Consider the following 27,017-nt stretch of genomic DNA (forward strand, 5'->3'; position numbering starts at 1 on the left):
TCCCCCCAGTGTAGACCAGGCCTTAGAGACTAACAAATTTATTGGGCATAAGCTTTTGTCAGATGCATGGAGTGAAAAATACAGCAGGTAGGTATAAATATACAGCACATGAAAAAATGGTCAGTGCTAACAAGGCCAATTCAGTCAGGGTGGATGTGGCCCATTCCAGATAGACAGAGCCAGAAGGGTACCCAGAAGTCACCTACTACAGGACAGGCCCAACGAAGAAAGTAACAGAACACCTCTAGCCATCACCAAAGCCCTCAGCTAAAACCTCTCCAGTGCATCATCGAGGATCTACAACCTATCCTGGAGGATGATCCCTCACTCTCACAGACCTTGGGAGACAGGCCAGTCCTCGCTTACAGACAGACCCCCAAATACTCACCAGCAACTACACACCACACAACAGAAACACTAACCCAGGAACCAATCCCTGCAACAAACCCTGTTGCCAACTCTGTCCGCATATCTATTCAAGGGACACCATCATAGGACCTAACCACATCAGCCACACCATCAGGGGCTCGTTTACCTGCACATCTACCAATGTGATATATGCCATCATGTGCCAGCAATGCCCCTCTGCCATTTACATTGGCCAAATCGGACAGTCTCTACACAAAAGAATAAATGGACACAAATCAGACATCAAGAATTGTAACATTCAAAAACCAGTAGGAGAGCAATTCAATCTCCCTGGACACTCAATAAAAGACTTAAAAGTGGCCATTCTTCAATGAAAAAACTTCAAAAACAGACTTCAACAAGAAACTGCAGAACTGGAATTAATTTGCAAACTTGACACCATCAAATTAGGCCTGAATAAAGACCGGGAGTGGCTGGGTCACTACAAAAAGTAATTTTCCCTCTGTTGATACTCAGACCTTCTTGTCAACTGTTGGGAATGGACCACATCCACTGTGACTGAATTGGCCTCGTTAGCACTGACCCCCCATTTGGTAAGGTAACTCCCATCTTTTCATGTGCTGTATATTATTTATACCTACCTACTGAATTTTCCCTCCATGCATCTGATGAAGTGGGTCATAGCCCACGAAAGCTTATGCCCAAATAAATTTGTTAGTCTCTAAGGTGCCACAAGGACTCCTCGTTATCTTTTAGTGTAATCCTTCCCATTTCACTGGAATTTGTAAAGAATTGTCCTAGTATCTAGCCAATTTCCCCTGGTTTATTTTTGATGTCTAACTTACTCTTACTAGTCTTGCTTCGCTTACAATTTATGAAAACAAAAATGTAAGACTGACAATTTCTTCTGTACTTCACCTCCCCACCACAAAAGAACCACCAGTTCCTTCAGGGAAAGCCTGAGCAAACAGATGGGCTTTGCAGAATGACCTAAAGTCAAACTAAAGCTGTCAGACCAACAAAGGGAGGGAATTTGACTCTAGTCTAAACATGCCACTGAAAAAATTGTGCCTCCACAGTCCCTGTTTGAATCTGAGACATGTCAGCTCATGACCCTCATCAGAATTTCAACTGTCAGGGGAGTGCTGAGGAGACATGCAGTCTTAAGATGGCCAGGACTCAAACAATTAAGGGGTAATGATCAACACCTTGAATTGAAACGAGAAATGAAATGTTAGTGTCATCTTTGGAATATAGATACACAACTACACTACATTCTGCATTAGATGAAGTATGAATGTTCAAGAAAGCCCTAAGAGGAGAATGAGCAGAAGACCAGTTGTCCAAAGCCACTCTCTGATTCCCTCAAAGAAAATAAATTGAATCACTGCAGAGTAAGTCTATCAATCTACTGCCAAAAAAGGAGCTGTATCAACATCATAGATACTGTAGCAAAGGCAGCTGATGGATCTGATACACACTCACTCTTTCTAGACAGCTGAAGTGATTTTTCCTAGATCCTTGGGGTCCCTCAAAATGTAATGGTTCTCTACAAAAGGGTGGTACTAAAAATGGCATTAGGAGTTCTAGGGTTGAGTCCATCAATGACTCCTTACCAAATATGCTCAGTTACAAGTTAAAAAGGTGGCTTATTAACTCTCAGCCTTACAACAATCTGGTATCTGAAAGTCAAGCTGTGTTAGCTGGCTCATGAACCACCAGCAGTAAGATTCTACAAGTCAGTTTCTGACCTCATGTACACCTATGCATCCCTATTGTCTTGAATCAAGTTAATATATGAGGCAGAACAGAATTCAGTCTATACTCAAGCTTTGCAGATTATGTAGTGCTAACAGTAGTAAAAATTAGGGCTGTCAAGCGATTAAAAAAAGCTGATTAATTGCTCTGTTAAACAATAGAATACCATTTATTTAGATATTTTTGGATGTTTTCTACATTTTCAAATATGTTGATTTCCATTACAACTCAGAATACAAAGTGTACAGTGCTCACTTTATTTTTTATTACAAATATTTGCACTGTAAAAAAACCAAAAGAAATAGTATTTTTCAATTCACCTAATACAAGTACTGTAGTGCAATCTCTTTATCTTGAAAGTTGAACTTACAAATGTAGAATTAAGTACAAAAAATAACCGCACTCAAAAATAAAACTATGTAAAACTTTAGAGCCTACAAGTTCACTCAGTCCTACTTCTTGTTCAGCCAATCGCTCAGACAAAGAAGTTTGTTTACATTAGCAGGAGATAATGCTGCCCACTTCTTGTTTATAATGTCACCTGAAAGTGAGAACAGGCATTTGCCTGGCACTACTGTAGCCAGCGTTGCAAGATATTTACGTGCCAGATGTGCTAAAGATTCTTATGTCCCTTCATGCTTCGCCCACCAATCCAGAGGACATGCTGCCATGCTGATGATGGGTTCTGCTCAATAACGATCCAAAGCAGTGAGGACTCACGCACGTTCGTTTTCATCATCTGAGTCAGATGCCACCAACAAAAGGTTGATTTTCTGTTTTGGTGGTTCGGGTTCTGTAGGTTCCACATCGGAGTGTTGCTCTTTTAAGATTTCTGAAAACATGCTCCACACCTCGTCTCTCTCAGATTTTGGAAGGCACTTCAGAGTCTTAAACCTTGGGTCAAGTGCTGTAGCTATCTTTAGAAATCTCACATTTGGTACCGTCTTTGAATTTTGTCAAATCTTCAGTAAAAGTGTTCTTAAAACAGAGCAGGAGACATACAATTCTCCCCAAAGGAGTTCAGTCACAAATTTAATTAGTGCATTATTTATTTTAAGAGTGTCATCAGCATGGAAGGGCATACGAATGTTTAGCATACCTGGCATGGAAATACCTAGCAATGCCAGCTACAACAGCATCATGTGAACACCTGTTCTCATTTTCAGGTGACATTGTAAATAAGACGAGGGCAACATTATCTCCCATACATGTAAACAAACTTGTTTGTCTTAGTGATTGGCTAAACAAGAAGTAGGACTGAGTGAGGACTTATAGGCTCTAAAGTTTTACATTGCTTTGTTTTTGAGTGCACTTATGTAACAAAAAAAAAAATCTACATTTGTAAGTTCAACTTTCAAGATAAAGAGATTGCACTACAGTACTTGTATGAGGTGAATTGAAAAATACTATTTCTTTCGTTTATCATTTTTACAGTGCAAATATCTGTAATCAAAAATAATATAAAGTGAGCACTGTACACTTTGTATTCTGTGTTGTAAACTGAAATCAAATATTTAAAAATGTAGAAAAACATCCAAAATATTTATTAAATTTCAATTGGTATTCTATTGTTTCAGTGTGATTAAAACTGAGATTAATCCCAATTAATTTTTTAAGTTAATCGCTTGAGTTAACAGCGATTAATCGACAGCCCTAATAAAAATGTATGACACTAAAGTAAACAGGCCCTTGTGTATAGTAGAGGAACTGATCTGTCAAGTCAGAAGTGCCATTTTTAACTAGTGACTTTTCAGTGTAGAACTACAATTTAAGGCACTGAACACAGCAAACAGGTCACCCTCCATTACCTCCCTTCCCCCAAGAGTAAACTTGTAAGGAAATGCCATGAATCACTTTTATATCTAGTCCCTAAATAAGGCCTGTTGCTGTTCTTCAATTATTAACTATTTGCATAGAAATAGCACCTAGGACCTCAGTTAGGGCTCCTTTCAGCTAGATGCTGCATATACAAAAAGCCAATCCCTGCTCCAAAGAGCTTACCATCTAAGAAAAAGGCAAGAGACAGACACTGTACTCAGAATCTCAATGCCTTACCTGCACTGCCACATTCTGCTTTCCTGCTTCCTGCATCTTCTCCAAGCTGCATTTCTTGGTTTCATTCTTTCTCTTGTTGTCTTTCTTTCCATCATTTTTAGTAGCTGTTATTCCTTTGCTATAGTCCCTTCTTTCCCTACCCACATCTTTAGGTGGATAGATTCGCCCTTGCTCTCGGTTTACCTCTCGTGGTTTAATGTTCTCTTTGAATGTGACCATTGGTTTCTCCCCAGTGTCACAGTTGCTAAGATTTCTGCCAGTAGACAGAACTGATTTGAGTCCTGGGCTCCCATCTGTAGACAGTGGCTCTGCAATGGATGTTTCTTGTAGGACGAGACTCTCTTTGGCTTCACTAGGGTCCTCTAGTAACAACTCTGGGATTTCTGTCAAAAACAACAGTTTTCCTACTTCGTTTTCACACTGAATCAGCCTAAAAAAAGAAAAAAAGGTACTGAATAGCATGTAGTAGTCGTTTTAACCATGTAACCCATCTTCCCAGGCTATAATAATGGCATGACATACACAACAAGCAAGGAGCCAGCACACGAACCCCGCAGCCTCAGTACTAACTCTATAACACAAATTACATCATACCTTCCAGGCCGATGGCACTCTTCAATATGCACACCCACCCACCATTACCCAGTCTCTACCACTTCACCTACTATTGCCAGTATTGTTATTTAATTGTACCACAGTAGTACTCAGCGGTCCCATTGTACTAGATGCTTTACCACCATGTAGGAAGATAGATTTACCTGTTTGGGGCAGGGATTGTAAGAAACTGTGTATTCTCCACTAATTACAAGTTTCACGAATGCCCATTATCAGCACCATGCATTCGCGCACTATTTTTTAGTCACTACCACAGTACAAAACATTTACTTACATATGTAGTGTTCTACAATACACTAAGACAACATATCAACATTTCCACTCAAAACGGTTAAATCTCCGGCATCTGTCAATACTACTATGCTTTAAGCAAGAACAATATACAAACAGGAGTGAGAGAGAGCAGCAGCAGCTGCGTAGATACCTTGGCTGGTTGTCAGCAATCCATTTTCCTGTGAAGATCAGTCGTTGCTGCCGTACCCGTCGCTGCTGCCCTTCTTTGTCTCCTGTAATCCCCTGGTGGCCTTTGGAGAAATCCAAGTTCCTAATGTGGACGTAAACAAAGAATGGAAAATAAAATTAATCTCAGTTACCTCTTGTACCGTAAAGGCAAACGGAGGCTTTCAAAAAGGACGATGAATTGTACAGAAAGCTATTGCAGGTTTCATTTTTAGCAGGGTTTAATAACCTAAATACAGTTACAGATATCGGAATTGCATTTTCAGTTATATTACTTTAATAAAGAAGGTCTACATTAAGCAAGTAAGTTAGTGACGTCAAGTCCTTTATGACATGACAAAAGGGTGCATGATATTAGGAAATATCCTCATATTAATTAAGACCACAAGCATAAAGGTTAACAGTAAGTGATTGGATTTAATAATTTTTCATAAGGAGTTTAATTTGTTTAAACCAATGTTTCTCCCTCACTAGCCATCTCCTCCTGGCTCCTGTAGTGAAGTCATAGTGCTATTAGTACTCTGATGCTATGGAAATTATTCATATGTCAAGCATAGGAAAACTACTTTGCTACAGGATCAAACTGAAGAACAAGTTAGGCTCAGAGGGAGAAAATCCCACAACAACTTCAACAGCAGCAAAGGAAACAAAAGGGCCAAGTAGTATTTTTCATATAAATATATTCCTTTCCCAAGTTCTCAGTGTGAGTTCTCCTTTAAGATCATCACTGTTTCCAAAGCTGGGTTGAAGGCTATTGAAGGAAAAATGCAAAAAGGAAAATCTAAAAATTAAAACCAGAAAAAAAGAACCCCGTCCATGTTACAAGTTTTAGTATGTTTTATATACAAATGTGTTCAAAAAAATGAAACTTTCCCTTCCTCAAAAATTTTACTCCTGTCTGATACCGGACATGGACTCCAGTTCATCACGAAACTAGAGAGATTGGAGTCCTGCAAGCAGACCACTTTTTACTTATTAAAATTGTTTGTAAGGAGATCTACTTTCATCTGTACTTGTTGTGAAAACAGGGTTAGTGCAGAACGTCAGTATCTCCCTACCACAAAGTCTTCATCTCAGTACTTCACCACCAGTACAGGTAAAGCATCTTTCAGCTGCCACTCACCTGAATGAGGGTCTCAGAGCCAAGAATCCCTGCAACTCAAACTCCTCTGGAAGTGGGGTAGCTGGTGAACAATCAGACAGGAAAGAATATCAGTATACAAGGCCTGAAATATGCTGCACCAGTAAGGTTATGGATATCCAGTCACCATATACAGTACAGCTCACACTACTAGATAAATGCTGTACTGCTCGTGCTGTGGGATCTATAGGAAGTGAAGGATAGATCAAATGAAATACAATATGCTCAGCACAGGAAAGAGCAGTTTGTAAAATATTCACATTCTAAGTGCACTAATACTGGACGGTGCTTTATTTGACTTTCATATCCAACCATGATACCCCAACACCAATGATGCTAGAGACACTTCCTCCCCCTCTCCCACCTCCCTTTCACAGAACACAGTCTAGGGGCATCCTTACCATTAGTGCTGGAAAGATCTTCCTCATGGGGCTGGAAGCTGTTTAGCAGAGAAATCAGCCATGGCCAAATGCTAGAAATCAAAAGAAGATAGTTTCCACTTGTCATGGTATGTCTGAACTGGAATTCTACTGATTGTACCAATTAAATATGGAGACCTATGACAGAGTTGAAATCCAACTCAGCACAACTGCTTCCAAGAATGGATAACATTATCAAGATTTTTGGCATCCCTCCCTCACTGCAAAATTCTTTCAAAAGGCAGTATAAGATAACCAGAGAACCCAGTTTCTTGTCTCCAAATTCTGGAAGTATGGCAAGTGCATGTACCAGCTAGAGAGAAACAAACCACAGGTGTCACTTGATTTTAAAATATTATACTAGGGGAATGAGTTCACAGCATTTGTTTGTAGTTCGTACTTTCCAATTCAAAGCTGACTCTTCTCAAGAGAACATATCTGAAAATCAGTTCAGAGACAAAATTCTTCTGTAAGATATAGTTAGGGTTGAGCAGACTCATTACTTCTAAAAACCTCAACAGAATATTGTAGTTCTAGAAGTAGATGTTGGAACATCAGGAAGTCCTAAGTTCAGGTTGGATTTAAGTTGAACACTGAACTACCTTCACTCTACATGCATGCCCTGCTAAAGCTGGTGCAATGACTGGAAATACCACTCTGTTTCAATTTCAAATCTGAGAACTACTCTATGGGGCACGTATAAAGTGAGGCAATTGTTTGAGAATGAAATAAAGTCCTCTGATTTTACAACAGAGGGGGAAATAGTGGATATCTGTCTATCTATGAATAGTCAGGTCTTATTAATAAAAGTGTAGTGAGGTACACAAGTGTGGGCATATGGGTGCCATGGCAACAGTGAGATGGAAGGGTTGGACTGATTCAGCACTCTGTGGTATTCCTTTATTCTCTGGGGCCCCAACTGTTTTTGCAGATTTTTTTAAAAATAAAGGAAAGCATAAGTTGGCAAATAATCTTTCAAATGTGAAGCCGTGTCTGCAGACAGACTGAAAATAGCTTGAATAGAGATGTGAAATACTCCATTATCTCAATAGCACGTTAACATTTAATTGCCATCAACAGGCTTAAAATCAATCACTGATAACCATTTTGCTACTTGTTTTGCAAGCACATGGTACTCTGTGATTGCTAGATGAGCTTGAATGGAGCACAGTACTATTACACTCCCCACCCCTCCAAATCTGACTCATGGTGAGATATAAAAATATACAGTAGTAGTGGAAATGGAAGAATGTGAAGAAAAGTTCTGATGGGTAAGACACAGGCATATTCCAGGAGGATGAATTCTAGTTGGGTCTGTGGCTAAACAGATTAGCCACAGACCCAACTAGAATTCAGCTTAGGGCTGGTCCACACTAAGCCCCCAGTTCGAACTAAGATACGCAACTTCAGCTACGTGAATAATGTAGCTGAAGTCGAAGTATCTTAGTTCGAACTTAAAGGTACTTACCGCGGGTCCACACGCGGCAGGCAGGCTCCCCCGTCGACTCCGCCTACTCCTCTCGCGGAGCAGGATTACCGGCGTCGACGGCGAGCACTTCCGGGATCGATTTATCGCGTCTAGACAAGACACGATAAATCGATCCCAGAAGATCGATTGCTTGCCGCCGAACCAGCGGGTAAGTATAGACGTACCCTAGCACAAATGCGGACTACATTTCTTAGTGTATGGCTGCTTTTGTAGAGCATAGGGCAGGGGTGGCCAAACTTACTGACCCTCTGAGCCGCATACGACAATCTTCAGAAGTTTGAGAGCCATGGCACACCTAGACGGGGCTCGGGGCTTCAACCCTGCTCCTGCTGAAGCCCCAAGCCCCGGCAGGTGCACCTGTGGGGCCGAAGCCCTGAGACCCCTCTCCTCACTGGACAGAAGCCTCTACCCCACCACTCCGCTGCAAGGCAGAGGGCCCAAGCCGCTCCCCCCGCAGTCTGGTAGGTGGAGAATTGGGGGGAATGGAGCTCCACGAGCCGCACCTTACTGGTAGAAGAGCCGAATGTGGCTCACAAGCCTCAGTTTGGCCACCCTGGCATAGGGCTTGTAAGAAATGTATGAAATTTTATAACATTCTAATAAGTTTAGCAAATTAAAATACAGTATAAGGATTTCTTAAAGTTTGTGAATTTCCTCAGTCTTATTTTAAAATACTGATCATGAAAATTCTCTGTATATTATTTTCTTCCAGCTATATTGTCCTATAGTTATAGGAGTGAAGCAAAAGTGATGCATTTAAATTCAGTGAAACAATACAGTTTGAAATGAAGATCAGATAAATCAAGAATTACTCAGAGAAGCCTAAATTCCTTTAACCAGAATGGTCCAGGTAAAGGAGCTTACAAAACACCATTAGCCGTACTGACAGAGCTTATAGCCACCTTGAACTTGAGCAGATTGGTTAACTGAACTTGCAGCTCTGTTAGCATAGAAGAATTTAGTGACTCCAGCAGATACTTGCTGAGGGTTAAAAAACCTGAATAGCCTGTAAAACACATCCTGCAGCATGGACTCCTACAGTAGCCATATTGGAAATAACCTGCATCCTGGTCCCATCTCACGTTTCACAATCCACCTCTCGCCCCTACAATTGAGCTCAAGGAATTCTTAAAACTCTGTCTCTGAAGGCATGGCTCTGGCCTGGAGACTCCTTCCAGTTGTATGTCTCCCCTCATAGACAAACACTTGCAAACTGGGCTACAAAACAGGAGTTAGTATCTTTTCACTGCCAGTGTTAACTACCAAGTACAGTGTGCGCAAAAGTGCAAGGGGCTGGCACCAGTAAAAAGAAAGACGAGTTATGTGTCAGATGAAGGAGAAAGTATTTCCTACCATATTCTAGGCAGTTTCACCAAACAACCCCTAAGTTTTGTTGCCTCAAGGGAGTGAGGTGGGGAGCAGAGATTAAAGAATACTAATCCATTTCAAATTTTCATTGTGCCTAATTTGTCAGGGTCCCACTTAAACTTTACAAGTGTACCAGTAATATTTATATTGCAGTTCACTTGCCTCCTGTGACAGACCCCCTCATCTCCCCTTCCCTCTGGCAGACAATGCCTTGGATTAACATTTATATCCTGTAGTAACTGGCATCAATTCTGTGAAAGCAATAGGCATTCTAAGTCAAAGGCATGCTGTAGCGGAGTGGACACCCGCTCCTGCCCTGAAGGGCTTGAAATCAGCCCTAAAGGAGGGCTGCAGGGGTAAAAGCAGCCCTGGAGAGGGCTGCAGCTCTAAAAGCTGGGCTGATTAGGGGAAGCGGCTGCAGCTGGGCCACACCCCAATCAGGCCCAGCTGGCCCCTATAAGAGGCAGTGAGCCAGGAGCCCAGACATCACTCGCTCTGCCTTCAGAGAGAGAAGGGCCTGGCACAAGGGAGCTTAACCAGACACCTAGATTGGGAGCAGGGCTGGGGAAGGGCCAGAGGAGCTGGGAGCTCCGGCCTAGGAAAGCCCGAGGCTGCAGGCCTGGCAAGGCCTAGTAGGTGTAGAGTTGCAGGGGGCAGCCCATGGGGAGGCAGAGGCAGCAGGTCCGAACCCCTCTGCCTGTGATGAGTGGCTGATACTGCAGTCTGCCACAGTGAACGAGGGCTAGATGGAGACTGGGCAGTAGCCAAGACTGAGGCAAAGTGGGGATAGTGGGTGGGGGTTCCCCTGGGAAGGGGAGACCCAGAACTGTGGGGGTACTGCCAGGGGGCAGCACCCGGCGGAAAAGGGGCACCGGGGTCCTGGGAGGGACACGGGGCCAGTGGCAAGGCGGATCACCGGCCTGCAGAGGGCGCTCCAAGGCTGGGAAAGGTAATTCCCAAGGACGACCAGCAGGAGGCGCCACAGCAGTGAGACCCACGCCCTACACATGCCCAGAGCTCTCAGAATGAATCTGACCTTTTTCAGTAAATCTTAGTCATTATCTAACACATGATGGATTGAAACACAAACATGTATCCTGAAGGTAGGTCAGCGACTTTTCCTGAATGGCTACTGAGATTGGTGGATGTAAAAATGTTGATTTTGTAAGTCCATCAAATCCTCTTTGATATAAACTAAGTAACAAACCCTCATTCTGTTTGTACAGTAGGGCGTGAGGGGAATAGAGGTGGAGTATAAATATCATCAGTGTAGTTCTCATCCATGATACTTGCCATACTTTCAACATGCCTTTTGAAATAAATTAATAAAATCTTTACTAACAGTAGATGTCTGCTTTAGCTATTTTGGAGTCTGGTATGTGAGTGTAAAATGTTTAAAACAAACAAACAAAAACTTAGGAGGCCTACTTAAAATAGTTTCCAAAGTGCACTGGCTGCTGTCTTCAGGCAACAGATAGAGGTGGCCAGGAACCAGATTGTGAAGAACCACACACTAGAATTGGTATATTTTATGGATATTTCTTTTCCTATCTGGGATTAAAGATTCCTGCCTTGGGGTAATATGGTTTCAGCAGAAGAAAAATCTGTATCAGCCGTTTAAGGTAAGATCCATTATCCACAAGAAAAAGCACATAAACCGTAAGGGTGGGAACTTGTGTATTTCTGCATTTTTCAGAGAACAGAAAATTCTAAATCTGCATGTTAAAGTACAAGGATTATTTCCCCAATGAGTCCAAGAATAAGTACAGTTAAGACCGATGGACCAAATAAATAGGACAGGGATACTCGCAGCTTTACCATATAATAGGAAGGCCTCAGAAGTATGACTAGGACAGTGGTTCTCAACCTTTTTCATTTACGGACCCCTTTGGACATTTCTAATGGAGGTGCGGACCCCTTTGGAAATCTATTGTCTGTATATACAGTTGAATTCTGTTCAGTCAGTTTTCAGTGTAAGTCTTTCATGGACCCCTTAGACATAATCCGCAGACCACAGGTTGAGAACCACTGCACTAGAGTATTACAAAGATGGAGAGACACAACATATACAGGTTTCAGGAGAACCAATGAAGAGAAAAAAGGCAAAAGTGTTTTTTTATCCTAAAGGAAGCTTTTTGTTCTTAGCAGTACTGTGAGAAAAACTTTAGAGACATGGTCAGCTTGAATTTTTAAAATTGACAAATTTATTAAAATCCAAGGATGATACAGGACTTTAACAGAATGTCTATTTAATTCTTTTTAAAATATTGTACAAGAGTTTGTTCCCTGTTGATATGAGTTTTCAGCAAAGAGACAGTGATTACTACAAAGAGCTGTCAAATGCACAACTTGAACTAGAGAGAGAAAAAATAAGGTTATTTCACCAAGTTTTCAGTTATATTAATCTTAGCTGTTGCTTGCAACTAACGAAAGTATAACAATCAGACCAGCATGATCAAGTTGATGTTGCCCCTTCACTACGAGAATAGGAGCATGTAGACAAATTGAGCAAAAGTGAGGGATTTTTAAGTAGGGCTCTGTGTCCTACCTTCTCACTGCAGAATTCAGAACTTTTTACTTTGAGGGGAAAAAGGAATAGTACACGTTCATTTGTTCTGAGGGAAGGAGGGAAAGATCAAATCTGATGGATGAAGGAGGTATCCATACAGGGGAAAAAATTTTACTATCAAAGATGATTTTGAAAGAATGGATTACTTACCTTACAGTAAGTATGGTTGTTAGAGATGTGTTGTCAAAATGGATTCCACTCCTGGTGCACATGTGCCTCATGCACACATGATTAGACTCTTTTGGCCAGCAGTGTTCGTTGGGGCTGTGCTTGTCCCCTACATGCTCTCATACCTTCACCCAAAGGCATAAACAGCAGAGCAGGCCCAAATGTCCCTGAGTTCCTTCACCAGTTCAGAGCCCTAGAGGAGTAGGACTCCATAGTAGTGGGGAAGGAGTGCAGGTCATGGAATCTAGGTGGACAACACATCTCGAAGATGTCATGTAAGTTACTGTAATGTAAGTAACCATTCTCTCTTCTTTGAGTGATTGTCCACATGAATTCTACTCTAGGTGACAAACAGCAGTTGTCTGTTAGCTTGGATGTGGGTACTAGGAGTCTTACTTGAACAATGAATGGAGAACAGCCCTAAAATAAGCAGCATCTGATCTGGAAGCCTCCACCAAAGAATAGTGTCTTGTAAATGACTGAACCATGCATGCAGCCCACCATACAAACTTCAGAAATAGGAACAGTTAGCAGAGGATGCCTGATGTCTAGCAGAATGAGCTCTAATGTGGCTAGGTGGATCTAACTCACTCATAATGTGTTCTTTTACAGTTGAAGACGAGCTAAGAATCTCAAAGGATAGTGCCTAACCCTTCACTCATTTTCTCTACGAAGGCCACAGTTTAGGTATGTTCCTAAAATATTTTTGTCCTGTTAAGGTAGTCTTACAATCTCTTTAATACATCAAGTGTATGAAATTTAGTTTCCCCCCGAGACTGAGCGAGTCTTGGGGAAGAAAACAAAGATGAATAAATAGATACACACAAACATTTTAAACAACTTTGGGCAGGAACTTGGGATGAGACCTGAGAGTGACCCTTTCCTTATGAAACACAGTGTAAGGAAGCCCTGTCCTGAGGGCCTGAATCTCTACTACCCTTCAAACAGATGTAATGGCTACTAGAAAGGCAGTCTTCATAGCTAGGTGGCAAAGGGAACAGATTGCTAAGCACTCAAAGGAGGGGACCCATCAACCTTTTAATGTTATAGAGGTCCTAAAAAGGGAGCTCCCAAACTGGGGGAAAGCATGAATCAGGCCATTAAGCAATCTAGCCACTGTAGGGTGAGAAAATAGTGTGATTCTGGACAGGAAAGTTATATGCAGATATTGCAGCTTGTGGAACTGACAAAGTCCAGCTTTTGGGGATAATAAATAGTCCGATATTGCTGGGAGACTTCTAGTCCTAATGCCAGAATAGAAAACTTTCTACTTGGCTACGAGTCAATGTAGTTGAGGCTTTCCTGCTTTGGAACAGAATGTTCTAAACTTCTACTGAACAGCTTTTTCTGGTGGATGTTAGCGAGCCAGCATCCAGGCTATTAACAATACTGGGTGAAAGATCTAATCACTGTGCTGTGAGACTATGTTGCGCAGGACAGGCAAAGTGATCTGGGGCTCCACGGAGAGGTTCATCAGATCTGAATACTGGAACTCCTTGGCCCATGCAGGGGCTATCACAATTGATCCAACATCTTGCCTCAGGTTTCTCAGGTCCCTCAAGGATATTAGGGGAAAGCATACATTAGTCCCAGTGTCCAGGGGATGAGAAAGGAATCTGAGAGCCCAGAATGGAGCAGAACACTTGGCATTTATTTTCTGACCTGTGGCAAATAGGTCAATTGATGGGTATCTCCACTTGCAAAAAAATGCTCTGAAATACTGGGTCCTTGACTGACCACTTGTGATTGTCTGAGAACTGCCTGGTGAGGTGATCTTCTAGCAAGTTCTGATGCTTGGATGATGCAGGGCCAGTGACATCAGTGGGTAAGGAATAGAGCTGAATGCTCTCTTGTGCAGATGACCTAACTCCTCCTTTACTGCTGACATAATATATAACTGTGGTGGTGTTTGTTAGCACTTGGACTGTAAATCCCAGGAGTAGAGGCAAAAATGCTTTGCATGCCTGGCAAATGGCTCCGAGTTCCAAGACATTTATGTGCAGACAAACTTCTTGAGAGGACCACAGGCCCGGTGTTTGAAGGTGACTTACATGAACTCTCCACATCCCTCAATGGAACCATCTGTCCCCAGAGTCTTGGTAGGTAGAGGTGCAGCAAAGAGTACTTCCTTGTACACTTGAAGTGGGTCCTTCCACTAGTTTAATGAGGAGAGGACTTCTTGTGGGACTATGATCATCAGATCCATGAGGTGTCTGCTGAATGTGGATTTTTCTTTGTTGACTTTGAGCTTTAGCGTGGCAAAGAACATTAAGGTTATTTGAACTGCATTGGCCACCTGCTGTGCTGAACTTCCTTAGATCAACCCTTCAAGGGGATATGAATAAACTCCTCTGCAAATGAGCTGCTATTACTACCAGGTTCTTGGTGAACACTCTCAATGCAGAGAAAGACTAAAGGACAGAACCCTGGTAATGAGATGTTCCTACTAGGAATCTGAGGGATTTCCTGTGAGCAAGGTGTATATTGTTGAGACACCAAAAAAATCTAGAATGGGCTGCCAACCCTCTTTCTTTAGAAAGAATAAATAATGAGAATTAAAAACCCCAACTGCCCCTGAATTCTAAAACTCCCACCACATCTTGGAGCAGTGGAAAAATCCACCCTCTTGCTTCAACCGTATCTTGAGAGGGGTTCCTGAAGAGGGACAAGGAAGTTGAATGGGGAATAGGAAGAAAATGGAATTGTATACAATACCAGTTGCTGACAATCTCTCAGACCCACTTCATACCCCAATGTGCCCAGCAGGGCTATGACTGATAAGCATTTGTATACTGAATCAATGGACACAGGAGAATACCAGGGATCCATACACTCCCCTGCTCAAAGAGAAATCTTTGGAGTCCATCCCTGAGTCCCATTGTACTTACTGGGTTCCGGGAAGTGGGCAAAGCCCGCCCACTGCTAAAGGATCCCCCCCCCCCCAGCCTAAGGGGAGGACCCACAGGGCCTGAAACCCAAATGATTATGGGGGACAACTAAAGTAATAACGGATAGGAGTGCGGTCAAAGGATCAAAAGAAGGGAACCTGATGGGGACACCGAGCAGAGAACCCCAGACAGCGCCCACTGCTCCTCAAAGGTGTCAAGGGAGCCAGTGGACTGAGTCCCATTGTAGATGGGTAGGGGAAGTATACTGTATTGATCTCTCAACTGCTGTATGCAGTACCATGATTTAGGTGGCCAAAAGTCTAGTTTGCACTGCTGAGGGGAATCCAGTACAATCCCAGAAAGGGTAATTCAGTACCAGGTCCACAGACAGGTCACTCACACTGCCAAAAAGACCACAGGTTTCAGAGTGGTAACCGTGTTACTCTGTATCAGCAAAAACAATTAGGAGTCACAGTGGCACTTTAGAGACTATGCCCAAATAAATTGGTTAAGCTTTCGTGGGCTAGAACCCACTTCATCGGATGCATGAATTGAAAAATACAGGAGCAGATATAAATACATGAAAGGATGGGGGTTGCTTTACCAAGTGTGAGGTCAGTCTAACGAGATAAATCAATTAACCGCAGGATACCAAGTGAGGAAAAATAACTTTTGAAGTGGTAAGAGAGTGGCCCATTACAGACAGTTGACAAGAAGGTGTGAGTAACAGTAAGGAGAAATTAGTATTGGGGAAATTAAGTTTAGGTTTTGTAATGACCCAAACACTCCCAGTCTTTATTCAGGCCTAATCTGGTGATACCCAGTTTGCAAATTAATTCCAGTTCTGCAGCTTCACGTTGGAGTCTGTTTTTGAAGGTTTTTTGTTGAAGAATTGACACTTTTAGGTCTGTTATTGAGTGACCAGAGAGATTGAAGTGTTCTTCTACGGGTTTTTGAATGTTATGATTCCTGATGTCAGATTTGTGTCCATTTATTCTTTTGCGTAGAGACTGTCCGGTTTGGCCAATGTACAATGTACAGAGGGGCACTGCTGGCACATGATGGTATATATCACATTGGTAGATATGCAGGTGAACGAGCCCTGGATGGTGTGGCTGATGTGGTTAGGTCCTATCATGGTGTCCCTTGAATAGATATGTGGACAGAGTTGGCACCGGGGTTTGTAGCAGGGTTTGGTTCTTGGGTTGGTGTTTTTGTTGTGTGGTGTGTAGTTGCTGGTGAGTATTTGCTTCAGGTTGGGGGACTGTCTGAGTGTGTGCAGGGTACAGAGAGTGAGGAAGAGTCTGTATGAGAGGAAAGGCAATCCGCAGATACTCTTTTCATAGCCAGTAACAAGATTCCAGAGGAATCCATCTTGGGCTATTTGGATGCCACTGGCTGTGGCACTTGAAACAAGTTAGACACATGTTGACTCTTGTGTCTTGGTTCTGAGGATGTCTAGTCTTGTCTCTGGAGTGTCAAGCTCCTTCCTACCTGTGTGTGAAGAAGTCAACAACTGGATTGAAGCTGACAACTGGTGCCTTAGACATCTTAGCCCTGGAGCTCAGGATGAAATCCCAGCTGGCGTGGGCATGAGCTGAGAGAGATTGGAGAAAGACTGAGCCTTAGCCACATCCTTCTCTGTGTCTGAGGAGGCTTTCACTGAAGTACTCCAGAAGAAGTAACTAAGCAGGCACCCCTAACCTTCTGAGTCTGCCTGGAACAAGAGCAGCAAATAAGCAATGGTCAGGGATATGACATTTGCCTAAACAAAATAGCCAAAATAGCAGCACCACAGAGTGGCATTCCTAAAGCCCAGAGATTTAACATCTACCATAACAGCTCAAGTCTCCGTAAAAATGGAAGGGGAGAGGAGGCGGATCCAAGCCTATTATCTATGAAAAATTAGTAAAAGAAAGTAGTAAAAAAAATACTTTAAAACCAACAGGCAATCTAAAAGTTAACAACCTGACAACTGTATAACCTAAACACTCACTGCAACTGAACTGAAGAGAAGCAGGCAGACTGAAAGGATTCCATCTCTCTGCCAAGTGTGGTAAGAAAGAAGTTGAGTAGGTATTGGGGGTTAGGTGGAGATGGAAAGAACCTGCAAGTTGTAGAAACGGATAGCCAGAAGAATCTGATGCATCTGCAGTAAGAGAGGAATCCATGTGGACAACCCATCAATGAAGAACTTAATATCTGTCAATTTTACTTAATTTTAACTCAAGTTTAAAAGAGGTTCATAAGCCTCTTTTAAAAAACCCTTAAAATTACACTTGCAGTTTATAAAAGGAAACTGAACATATGATGGAACAACTTGAAAAACTGTTGAACTCAGATTTCCTTTTCATTATCCTGAGCCTGTGATTTGGCAAAATGAAGCATGGAGTGATGTCTTTATCTTTTGAAGTAGGAAGATTATGGAAAGATAAAAATTTCCCTAAGCTATTTTTTTTTAAATTTTGAGTGACTGTTGGAGATAACATAACACTTTTTAAGGGCAGATTTCAAAGCACTTTGTCAAATAGGGATTATAGTGCTTACTCCCCACTGCAATCAGGGAACTGAGGTGCAGAGAGAGGTTAAGTGACTTGCCCAAGGCCACTCAATTAGGGGTGGAGCAAGGAACAGACTCTATATCTCCAGACTCCCAGTTCTATGCTATACCCACTGCTTTTGTAGGGCTCTGTCCATTGTGGCCACTTACCCCCAGGATGACAGCAGCCTTCTCTTTATTAAGGTATACAATATTCTATTCTTACTGTGAAGATTAACATTTATTCAGGCAGTGCCAATCAATCCAGTCACTGTACTTCACCTTCGTTTTTTTAAGGCATCCCAAGAAAAGTATTTATACATGTATGTCAATAATAGCCACTTAGATGTTGAAAAAAAAAATCATCCATAGAGCCAAAGAAAATTAAACAATTGCTGTAGTTATAGAATAGACTGGGCAGTGCCACAAAAAGCCTATAATTATGGTACTACAGGCATAGAGTAGAGCAAAACCATGAGATGCTCTCTGTGCTGACCTTCAGTACAAAATTGAAGATTATGAGAGAATCTTGGATTCTAGCAACATCCAAGCCTCAATGTATGACTATGGGAAAATCATTTTACAGCCATCTGTCTCAGTACATCTAACTGAGCGAGTACAAAAAACCAACACAGATTACTGGGTGAGGTTGTTTGGCTTATGTTATGCAGGAGTTAGACTAGATGTTTCAAATGGTCCCTTCTAGCCTTAAAAAAAAAACAAAAAAAACCCCTATGAATAAAATCTAAAACCAATGGTTACATATTTGCAAATACTGTATATAGTTTAACACCCAGAACCCTCACTTTTCTTTACAAAAATTCTGTACTTTTAAAAACCTCAGTGACTGTAAATGACCAGTTAAGGGACCCAGTCTATTTCTTCACTACCATTAATCCTTCTTTAGTCACTATCACCTTACACAACTGACTGAAAGTTAAAAGAAAAAAGAAAAAATTGTATCAAAAGAGAGACTCACTACTGTCTTTCATCAACTACTGGCTCCTGGAAGACACTGGGTCTAAGTTTCAGCCAGTCCGTCGAGACCTTTACAGCAGGAAGCGGGTATGCACCCCAAGACTCTTCCTGGAAGTCATTCTGCAGTGGACACTTGCACAGGACTCCAAGAAAGGAAACTGAAAGGACAACATAGAGGAATCCATAACAACTTTTAAAACTGAGCAACAATCTAATTAAGAAGTGTTACACCATAAATCACTATTTTGAAGGGCTATTTATTTAGAACAAACCACCCTCCTGATTTTAGTTTAAAGATTCCACTGGCAGATCATAATATCTTATTTTCAATGTACTACTTCTTACCACAAAGTTCAGCCATTAGCTTTTTGAATTGTTTTTCCTAAAAAGGCTCTGTTGACAACTGAAGAGAGGTGGTAGATTCAGTAGGACAAATAGGTAAGTATCTCCTTACAAGTGAATCAAAGGGGAAAAAAACAGAAAACTGAATTTGGGGGGTGGGGGGGGGAAGGAGGGAAGAACACAATCCATTTTAAATGTATACTATAAGGAAGCAAGAACAAAAAAAAATGTGGAGTCTCAGTACTTACTGAAGAGGGCAAGTAGCTGTGTCCAGCAGAGCTGCTCATCCTGGCTGTAACTATGCTGTTCAGTTTCATTGCTAAAATCTCGCAGATGATGCAGTTGAAACAGGTTGATGACAGTAATATGAACTAACTGCTGAGAGTTGAAGGCTTTTTGGAATAACAACCTCTGTAACAAAGAAATATATACAAGTGTGTGTACTGTAACCCAGAAAGAATGCATGTGAAAGGGTTAGTTGACTGACAGACATTTCAGACTTGTGGTTACTATTGTACTGCATTAGCGATGGTTCAGCCTTTGGGGAGTAGGCACTCATCCTAAATGTTTTTCAAGTGCTATTAGATAATCCCTAATAGCGAATTATCCCTCCAATGCAAACATACACTTAAGACGGCACAGGAAGGGCTCAGTTAAGTCTGACAGACTTTGCTAGACCTCAACACCTGTACACATAACATGGAATGTACTGTGGGGGACTGGCCCACTCCATGTAGTTTAAATGTAACATGCAATAGAGTGATTACATTAAAATGTGTGACTATTCAAACTGCACAGAAACGTACGAGCTAATCTTTTTCCCTTTCAAAAAATGAAACGGCAGCAAATGTAGTGTCATGATTAAGATTTTTACAGATAAATCAGGAAAATCAACCATGTTGTATGGTTATGCATTATGAGTGTTTCCATATTTAATCCCATGGGACAGAACTATTAATAGTGATGAAAATCGCACATGTTTACAAAAATTACCTTGCTTCACTAAGTACAGTAACACTAGACACCTGCCATTCTTTGGCAGATGAAGACTAACTTTAAACCTTTTTGATGCACTGTGATAAGGACCGATATCCAATCTAGCACCACAATCAATTTAGACAAAAAAAAAAAAAAAAAAAAAAAAAAAAATCACATAACGAGCTAAAGTTAGTTGCCTAAGTGGAAAAATGACTTTTCTGAGCCCCATGCCCAGTTTTGTTTTTTGCCTAAGAGCATATAAGCACCCTAGATTCTACAACTGGAGTCAGAAGCGTAATGAGACTGCTGGTCTTGTTGAACAGTCCTAACCCTATAATTTTGGATGTAAAGAGAGCTTCGAGTTTAGCAGCATGACCAACCACACAGTACCGTACAGCTGAAAATATTTCTGAAAATATAGCCCATTGTAATTAATCAGTTTCCTGACATCCAGAAGGCTGAGCTGTTAAATGCCCATTTTGCTTCAGTCTTCACTAAAAAGGTTAATCGTGACCAGATACTCAATGCAGTTAATATTAACAAGGAGAAAGGAATGCAAGCCAACACAGGGAACGAACAAATTAAGTTAGATATATTCAGCAGGGCCTGATGAAATTCATCCTAGGGTATTGAAGGAACTAGCTGAAGCAATCTCAGAACCATTAGCAATTATCTTTGAGAGCTCACGAAGGATGGGTGAGGTTCCAGAGTACTGAAGGCCAAACATAGTACCTATCTTTAAAAAGGGGAACAAAAAGAGGACCTGGGGAATTATAGACCAGTCAAGCCTAACTGGCCCAGCAGATAGGGGAAAGCAGTAGATATGATATATCTTAATTTTAGTAAGGCTTTTCACAGTCCACCAGGACATTCTCATAAGCAAACTAGGGAAAGAAGTCTACATACAATTACTATACAGTGGTTGCACAACTGGTTGAAAGACCATAACCAAAGAGTAGTTATCAATAGTTCGCTGTCAAAATGGAAGAATGTATCTAGTGGGTCCCACAGTGGTCAGTCCTGGGTCCGATACTGTTCAATATTTTCATTAATGACTTGGATAAAGGAATGGAAAGTATTCTTAAAAAATTTGTGGGTGACACCAAGCTGAGAGGGTTGCAAGGAGGACTGGATTAGAATTCAAAACTACCTTGACAAATTGGGGAATTAGTCTGAAATCAACAAGATGAAATTCATTAAAAACAAGTGCAAAGAAAAAAAAAATCAAATGCACCACTACAAAATGGGGAATAACTGGCTAGTAATCCTGAAGAGGATCTCGAGATTACATTGGATCACAAATTGAATATGAGTCGACACTGTAATGCAGTTGCGAAAAAAGCTAATATAATTCTGGGGCGTATTACCAGGAATGTCATATCTATGACACAGGAGGCAATTGTCCCACTCTACTTGGCACAGGTGGGGCCCTAAGCTGGAGTACTGGCCAATTATAGGCACCATACTTTAGGAAAGATGAGGACAAACTGGAGAGAGTCCAGAAGAGAGGAACAAAAATGATAAAAGGTTTAGAAAACCTGACATATGAGGAAATGTTAAAAAGACTGGGCTTTTTAGTCTTCAGAAAAATAGACTGAGGGAAACCTGATAGTCTTCAAATATATTAAGGGCAGTTATAAAAAGGACAGTGATCGATTGTTCTCCAAGTGCAGTGAAAGTAGGACAAGTAGTAATCAGCTTAATCTGCAGAAAAGGAGATTTAGGTTAGATATTAGGAAAAAACTATAAAGGACAGTCAAGCTCTAGAATAGGCTTCCAAGGGAGGTTGTGGACTCATTGGAGGTTTTTAAGAACAGGTTGGACAAACACCTGCCAGGGATGGTCTAGGTTTACATGGTGCTGCCTCATTGTAGGGTGCCGGACTTGACATCTAAAGGTCCTTCCCAGCCATAGGTATCTACAATTTCATGCTTCACTTCACACTCCAGCTAGATGAAATGATTTTCTTATATCATGGGGAGGAGGAAGCTAAAATTATTCAGCTCAGTGTAGCAAATGGCATGTTACAGAACGTGTTGCTTATATATACAGCACAATGTAGTGCACAAAGTCAGGGTGTAATTAGTTCTTGCACACCTTGGATGTGTTCAGTACCGCAGAGCCTTCCGTATGCCTGAGCACTGTACATAATTACTAATAAGCATTCTGGAAAGTATCATTTATAAAATGGCTAAAATTAGGAAAAGAACCAGTGATGAACAGTTGGAGGGGCGGTGGGAAGGTTTGTTGTGGTTTTAAATTTTATCTAGCTAAGTCACATTGTCTGGAGTAAAAATAAAAAAGCTCATCTATTTAAATTAGAGAATGTAGCAGTTTTAAACTTATGAGCTATGTGCTTAATTACTGGTTACTCTTACTTTGCAGAGGAGACATCTCAGTTTTGAATGGTTCCACTCCATGCACGGAACTGAAGGCTTTCAAAACACTGCTTTCAAGTGTAAACTTTGCCAGCAGGAGAGGCAGGCAGCTTGAGCAGGGTTAAAACATTCTTAACTACTACTAAAGAGTAAATGTAGGAAATCAAAGAAGGAAGCTCTTGGTTCAGAGTTTACTAAAGAATTTAAAGAAGACTCCTCTCAGATGAAACGGTAGGAGTTGGGAGAAATTGCTTTTCACAAAATCTCTTGCGATCATCCGGTTCAAGAAGCAGAGAATCAAATGTGGCACTCCAAGCTCAGAATGCAGCAAATGTTTAAAACGTTTAATTAATTTTAATTAACTTTTTGTCTCCGCAACAGAACAACACATTTGGGTAAGCAATGTTAAACTGGAGAAAAAAATCATGCTGTCTGTGTAGGTGAGTAGGGCTGACCATTATCAGCCTCACCACCAAATCTTTGCAGCCTGCTGACTATTACCACCTCATGTGTAGGGCCCTACTAAATTCACAGCCATGAAAAATGCGTTACGGACCGTGAAATCTGGTCTCCCCCAGTGAAATCTGGTCTTGTGTGCTTTTACCCTGTACTATAAAGATTTCAAGGGGGAGACTAGCGTGTCTCAAATTGGAGGTCCTGACCCAAAAGGGAGTTGCAGGGAAGTCACAGGGTTATTTTAGAGAGGTTGCGGTATTGCCAACCTTACTTCTGAGTTGCTGCCTTCAAAGCTGTATGGCCAGAGAGTGGCGGCTGCTGACTGAGGGCCCAGCTCTGCAGGTAGCAGTGCAGAAGTAAAGGGTGGCAATACCATACCATACTTCAGAGCTAGGCTCCCGGCCAGCAGCTGCCCAGCTCCGAAAGCAGCGCCACCGCCAGCAACGCAGAAGTGCAGCAGTACCGCAACCCCCCCCTACAATAACTTTGCAACCCCCCTGCAACTCCCTTTTGGGTCAGGACCTCTACAGCTACACCACCATGAAATTTCAGATTTTAATAGGTGAAATCATGAAATTTACGATTTTAAAAATCCTATGACCATGAAATTAACCAAAATAGACCAGAATGGAATTTGGTAGGGCCCTACTCATGCATATCATGTTCTATTTCAGTATGCAAAACACTTACCCTCTGGTCAGAAATACTTTGTCAGTTTTCTTAAAGGAACATGTTTTCCCAGCCTTTTACATCCGTGAAAGACTAGATTCCTTTATAGATGTTAGATTTCCAAAGTGAAAAATTAGGAATTTTTTGTGGCACTAACCTTGAACTGTTCCTCCAGCCTCTCTCGAAGAGGGCTCAGCTTCTCCAAGCCCTTACTCAGATACACGTGGCCATGGAACTTAATAAACGCCTTGATGAAGTCAGACACACCCCATCGAGTCTTCACCTCATCCCGACTGCAGTTTGAGAGAAATAGTTGGCTTCAGTCTTTGTAAATAGACATAGCTGCATAGACGAAGGATCTTCCAGGCAGAAATAATGCTAATAGCTGCACCCCCTTCTCAGAGCCACATCCGCCTTATATATGTATTGAGAGGGAGGTACCTGTATCTGAGATACTCTTGGGTGGGAGCACTATTGGAGGCAAGTGCACTATATCAAGTACCAACACATCTCTTGGGTAGGGGCAGCCAATAGTGGAAACTACCTCTTCTCTCTCACACCCCTGTCCTTGGCTGGAATGGGGGTCAGTGATCTCCTACTCCTGTGTGCACATTTGGTATTATGAATGCTTATCCATGGCGGGTATACACACAGACACACCAAATAAGGGAGGGAATACTTGCCAGGTCAGAGTCAAAGGGAGTGTTAGTTATGAATAACTACTCACTCCCTAGAACAGATCAGCCTCACCTTTCCAGTGCTTTAGAAAGTGCTTTTTGTAGATTAGTGGAGGCAGCTGGGAAAGGGAACTTCACAGCAATGCTTCTGCAGTAGTAGAAAATTGTGGTCAGGTGGTCTCCTTTGGAGGAAGCTAAAATAGCCAACTGATTGTAAGGCTGACCTAGGGGAGAAGAGGATGACAATTTCTCATGGAGTGAAGTGATCTTTTCTTCAACTGTAACAAAGCTTTTCCCTCTATTTGCTCTAGGAAAGAATCTTTATTTCAATCTAAATCTTGGCTATAAGGACAGCAAGCTTCCATTTAAAGTATATATATCCTTTATACAGATCAGATTCAAATTAATTTGCTGAACCAGTTACTCACCCCATCTCAGCACTGCTATAATTCACAAGCTACAGAACTCATGGTTCAAATTTTCACAAATCCATTAAATGTAAAACCAGATGTAAATGACTTAATAAAAAACTTTGTCTAAGCAGGAAGGTACAGTCAAGGCCAGGCAAAGTTTTGCCTCTAACATACCAATCAGAATCTATTAGAAGTTACTGATGTAATACAATTTAAAATACACAGGACAAAAAAGACAGCTCCAAAGATTTAAAAGTCAGTTTTAGATGACTACTGCAGTAACTGAGTCCGGTGGGTGTGGCTCATAAAAGTAGTTTGTATTTTTGCTACAGAGCAACCTGCAGCACATGGGAATTTGTATTCTATTCATTGTAGTTGAATTAGTTCTATTCACTACTAGATCACTGCACCTACATAAGGAGAGAGATTAGGAGGAAAATAAGAGAGTCAGAAGGCTGAACTACAGAACCACCTCAAACTTGTATGAGTAACTTGGAGACCCACTGTGAATTACTGAATTTTATTTATTAGTAAGTAAACAATTAAAGAAAGCAAAAAATGCTTGTTCATTTGACAAGTGCAGTATAGGTTTAATAATACTTCATACAAAATGCATAAATGTAGTGTAGCATATTCTGTAACATAGCTCAGTCTTAGTACTATGAGACCTCACTATAATACTTTGCTATTAAACCTCTGAGAAATGAAAACAGATTGTATGTGAACTATGGTGCATGCAGATTAGTGAAGTGTGAATTATCAAAGTTCTACTGTAACTTGTTGCTGGATTTTTTTAATAGTCAAGATCTTAAACTATTTCTCTATTTTCTATGGAGAAAAAAGCAAATGCCTTAAATACTGATTTGGGATAGTAAACTCAGCAGAATAGAGGCATCTCAGACTCACCATTGGAGGGAACAAGCTGAGCTGCATGTCTATAGTAGGACTCTGCCTGGCTAGTCTGATTCCTGTAGCGAGCTAAAAGAGGAAAGAAAGGCAAGTTTAGACAGCAGTTTGTCTTGCTGCTCAGAGGGATAAACTCTCCTCAACATTTAAAAGTATGTGGTCCTGCAGATTACAAGTACATACAATTTACTTGAGGAGACCCATAAATGTCTTGCAAATACTTTAAAACAAACAGTAGAATTACATACCGAATACCCGTAATAGTACAAGGAACATCAATACACTTTTAGTTGCCCTCCCTTTCCCACTCCTCTTTCAGGTCCAAAAGTCACAGATCACCAGCATTACAACAGATCATTCAATACCCTCAAATACACTGTGCCAGACACATTACACAAAAAGTTGTGAATGCTCCTCATACCTCTTGACACTAGGAGTATTCAATACCTAGACCTAATGCTAGGTTATTTTAAAGTAGTTGCAGGTTGCCTTTTAAAATAACCCTTTCTACAAAACGTTTAATCTAGTGTGGATCATATAATCAAAATATGTAAAGCACCACAATAAAATTATAAATGGAATAAACCTGTTGAACTTAAGTGTACCTGGATGCAAAATAAAACAGCCAGGCTTATGAAAGTTAGACTTCTTACCATGTTCTTTGTAGGAAAGACTGTTTAACATAGGCTCTCTCTGATATGAATGCCTGTTAAATGTGCCATCTTGTTGCAACACAAATTCTTGTAATAGCTCTTGCAATTTAATAGGTTTCTACTTTTCACTGTCTGACTCTGCAACAAACAGAGCTCCTCTAGATGAAAACACAAGTCTAAGCAAATCATTAGAAAGCTACTCTTCATAATATCACTGCCTTCTTGCATCACAGTCTTTCAAGGTCTCTAACACCCCAGCATTACATTTCAGACCTTTCAACCTCTTCAAACTGTTCTGTCTACAGGCAGCAGTTCAAGGTTGGCCTGGCAGCAGCACAGGTTGCACAGATTCCTTTCCAAGTTTATGCGATACAGAGCATCTCATCTCTCCTTGCTCCAAACACTCACCAATGTCTCCAAGGTGGACAAGGCAGTGCTGGCAGATGTATGAGCAGGAGCTAGACTGCGGCTTCACAATGGCGCTGGTGTGCGTCTGTTTATTGCTGATAATTCCCAGCTGGGAGGACTTCACACGGCAGGGCAAGTCTACATTAAATACTGTACACAGCTCCTGTAATAACTAGAAGAAAAGCCCTAGTTTAATAATAAAAATCAGACAGTAATCAACACAGCAATGTAACAGTATACAGCAGTGCAAATACTACAACAACAACAACAACAGAGTTGCATATCCCACCATGCAGAGCACCTCCATAAAGAAGGCATGTTC

At 41.3% G+C, this 27,017-nt stretch overlaps 1 protein-coding gene across 4 annotated transcripts in view; it reads right to left on the bottom strand.

Annotated features, from left to right (window-relative positions):
* The window catches only part of SMG7 (SMG7 nonsense mediated mRNA decay factor), a 56,487-nt gene that overhangs the window by 20,485 nt on the left and 8,985 nt on the right, over positions 1–27,017 (bottom strand). For 2 of the 4 annotated variants that reach the window (XM_065410033.1, XM_065410032.1), the window contains exons 3-12: positions 26,696–26,867; positions 25,635–25,706; positions 24,389–24,539; positions 23,796–23,931; positions 19,406–19,568; positions 18,817–18,973; positions 6,799–6,869; positions 6,380–6,440; positions 5,222–5,341; positions 4,327–4,612 (exon numbers count right to left, since the gene is read on the bottom strand). In XM_065410033.1, coding sequence (XP_065266105.1) covers positions 4,327–4,612; positions 5,222–5,341; positions 6,380–6,440; positions 6,799–6,869; positions 18,817–18,973; positions 19,406–19,568; positions 23,796–23,931; positions 24,389–24,539; positions 25,635–25,706; positions 26,696–26,867 — 1,389 coding nt within the window. Of the gene's footprint in view, positions 1–4,182; positions 4,613–5,221; positions 5,342–6,379; positions 6,441–6,798; positions 6,870–18,816; positions 18,974–19,405; positions 19,569–23,795; positions 23,932–24,388; positions 24,540–25,634; positions 25,707–26,695; positions 26,868–27,017 lie in introns of all 4 variants that reach the window. The other 2 variants (XM_065410031.1, XM_065410030.1) reach the window with 1 other exon arrangement.

This window comes from Emys orbicularis, chromosome 8 (assembly GCF_028017835.1).
Source record: "Emys orbicularis isolate rEmyOrb1 chromosome 8, rEmyOrb1.hap1, whole genome shotgun sequence".
Classification (NCBI taxonomy): domain Eukaryota; kingdom Metazoa; phylum Chordata; order Testudines; family Emydidae; genus Emys; species Emys orbicularis.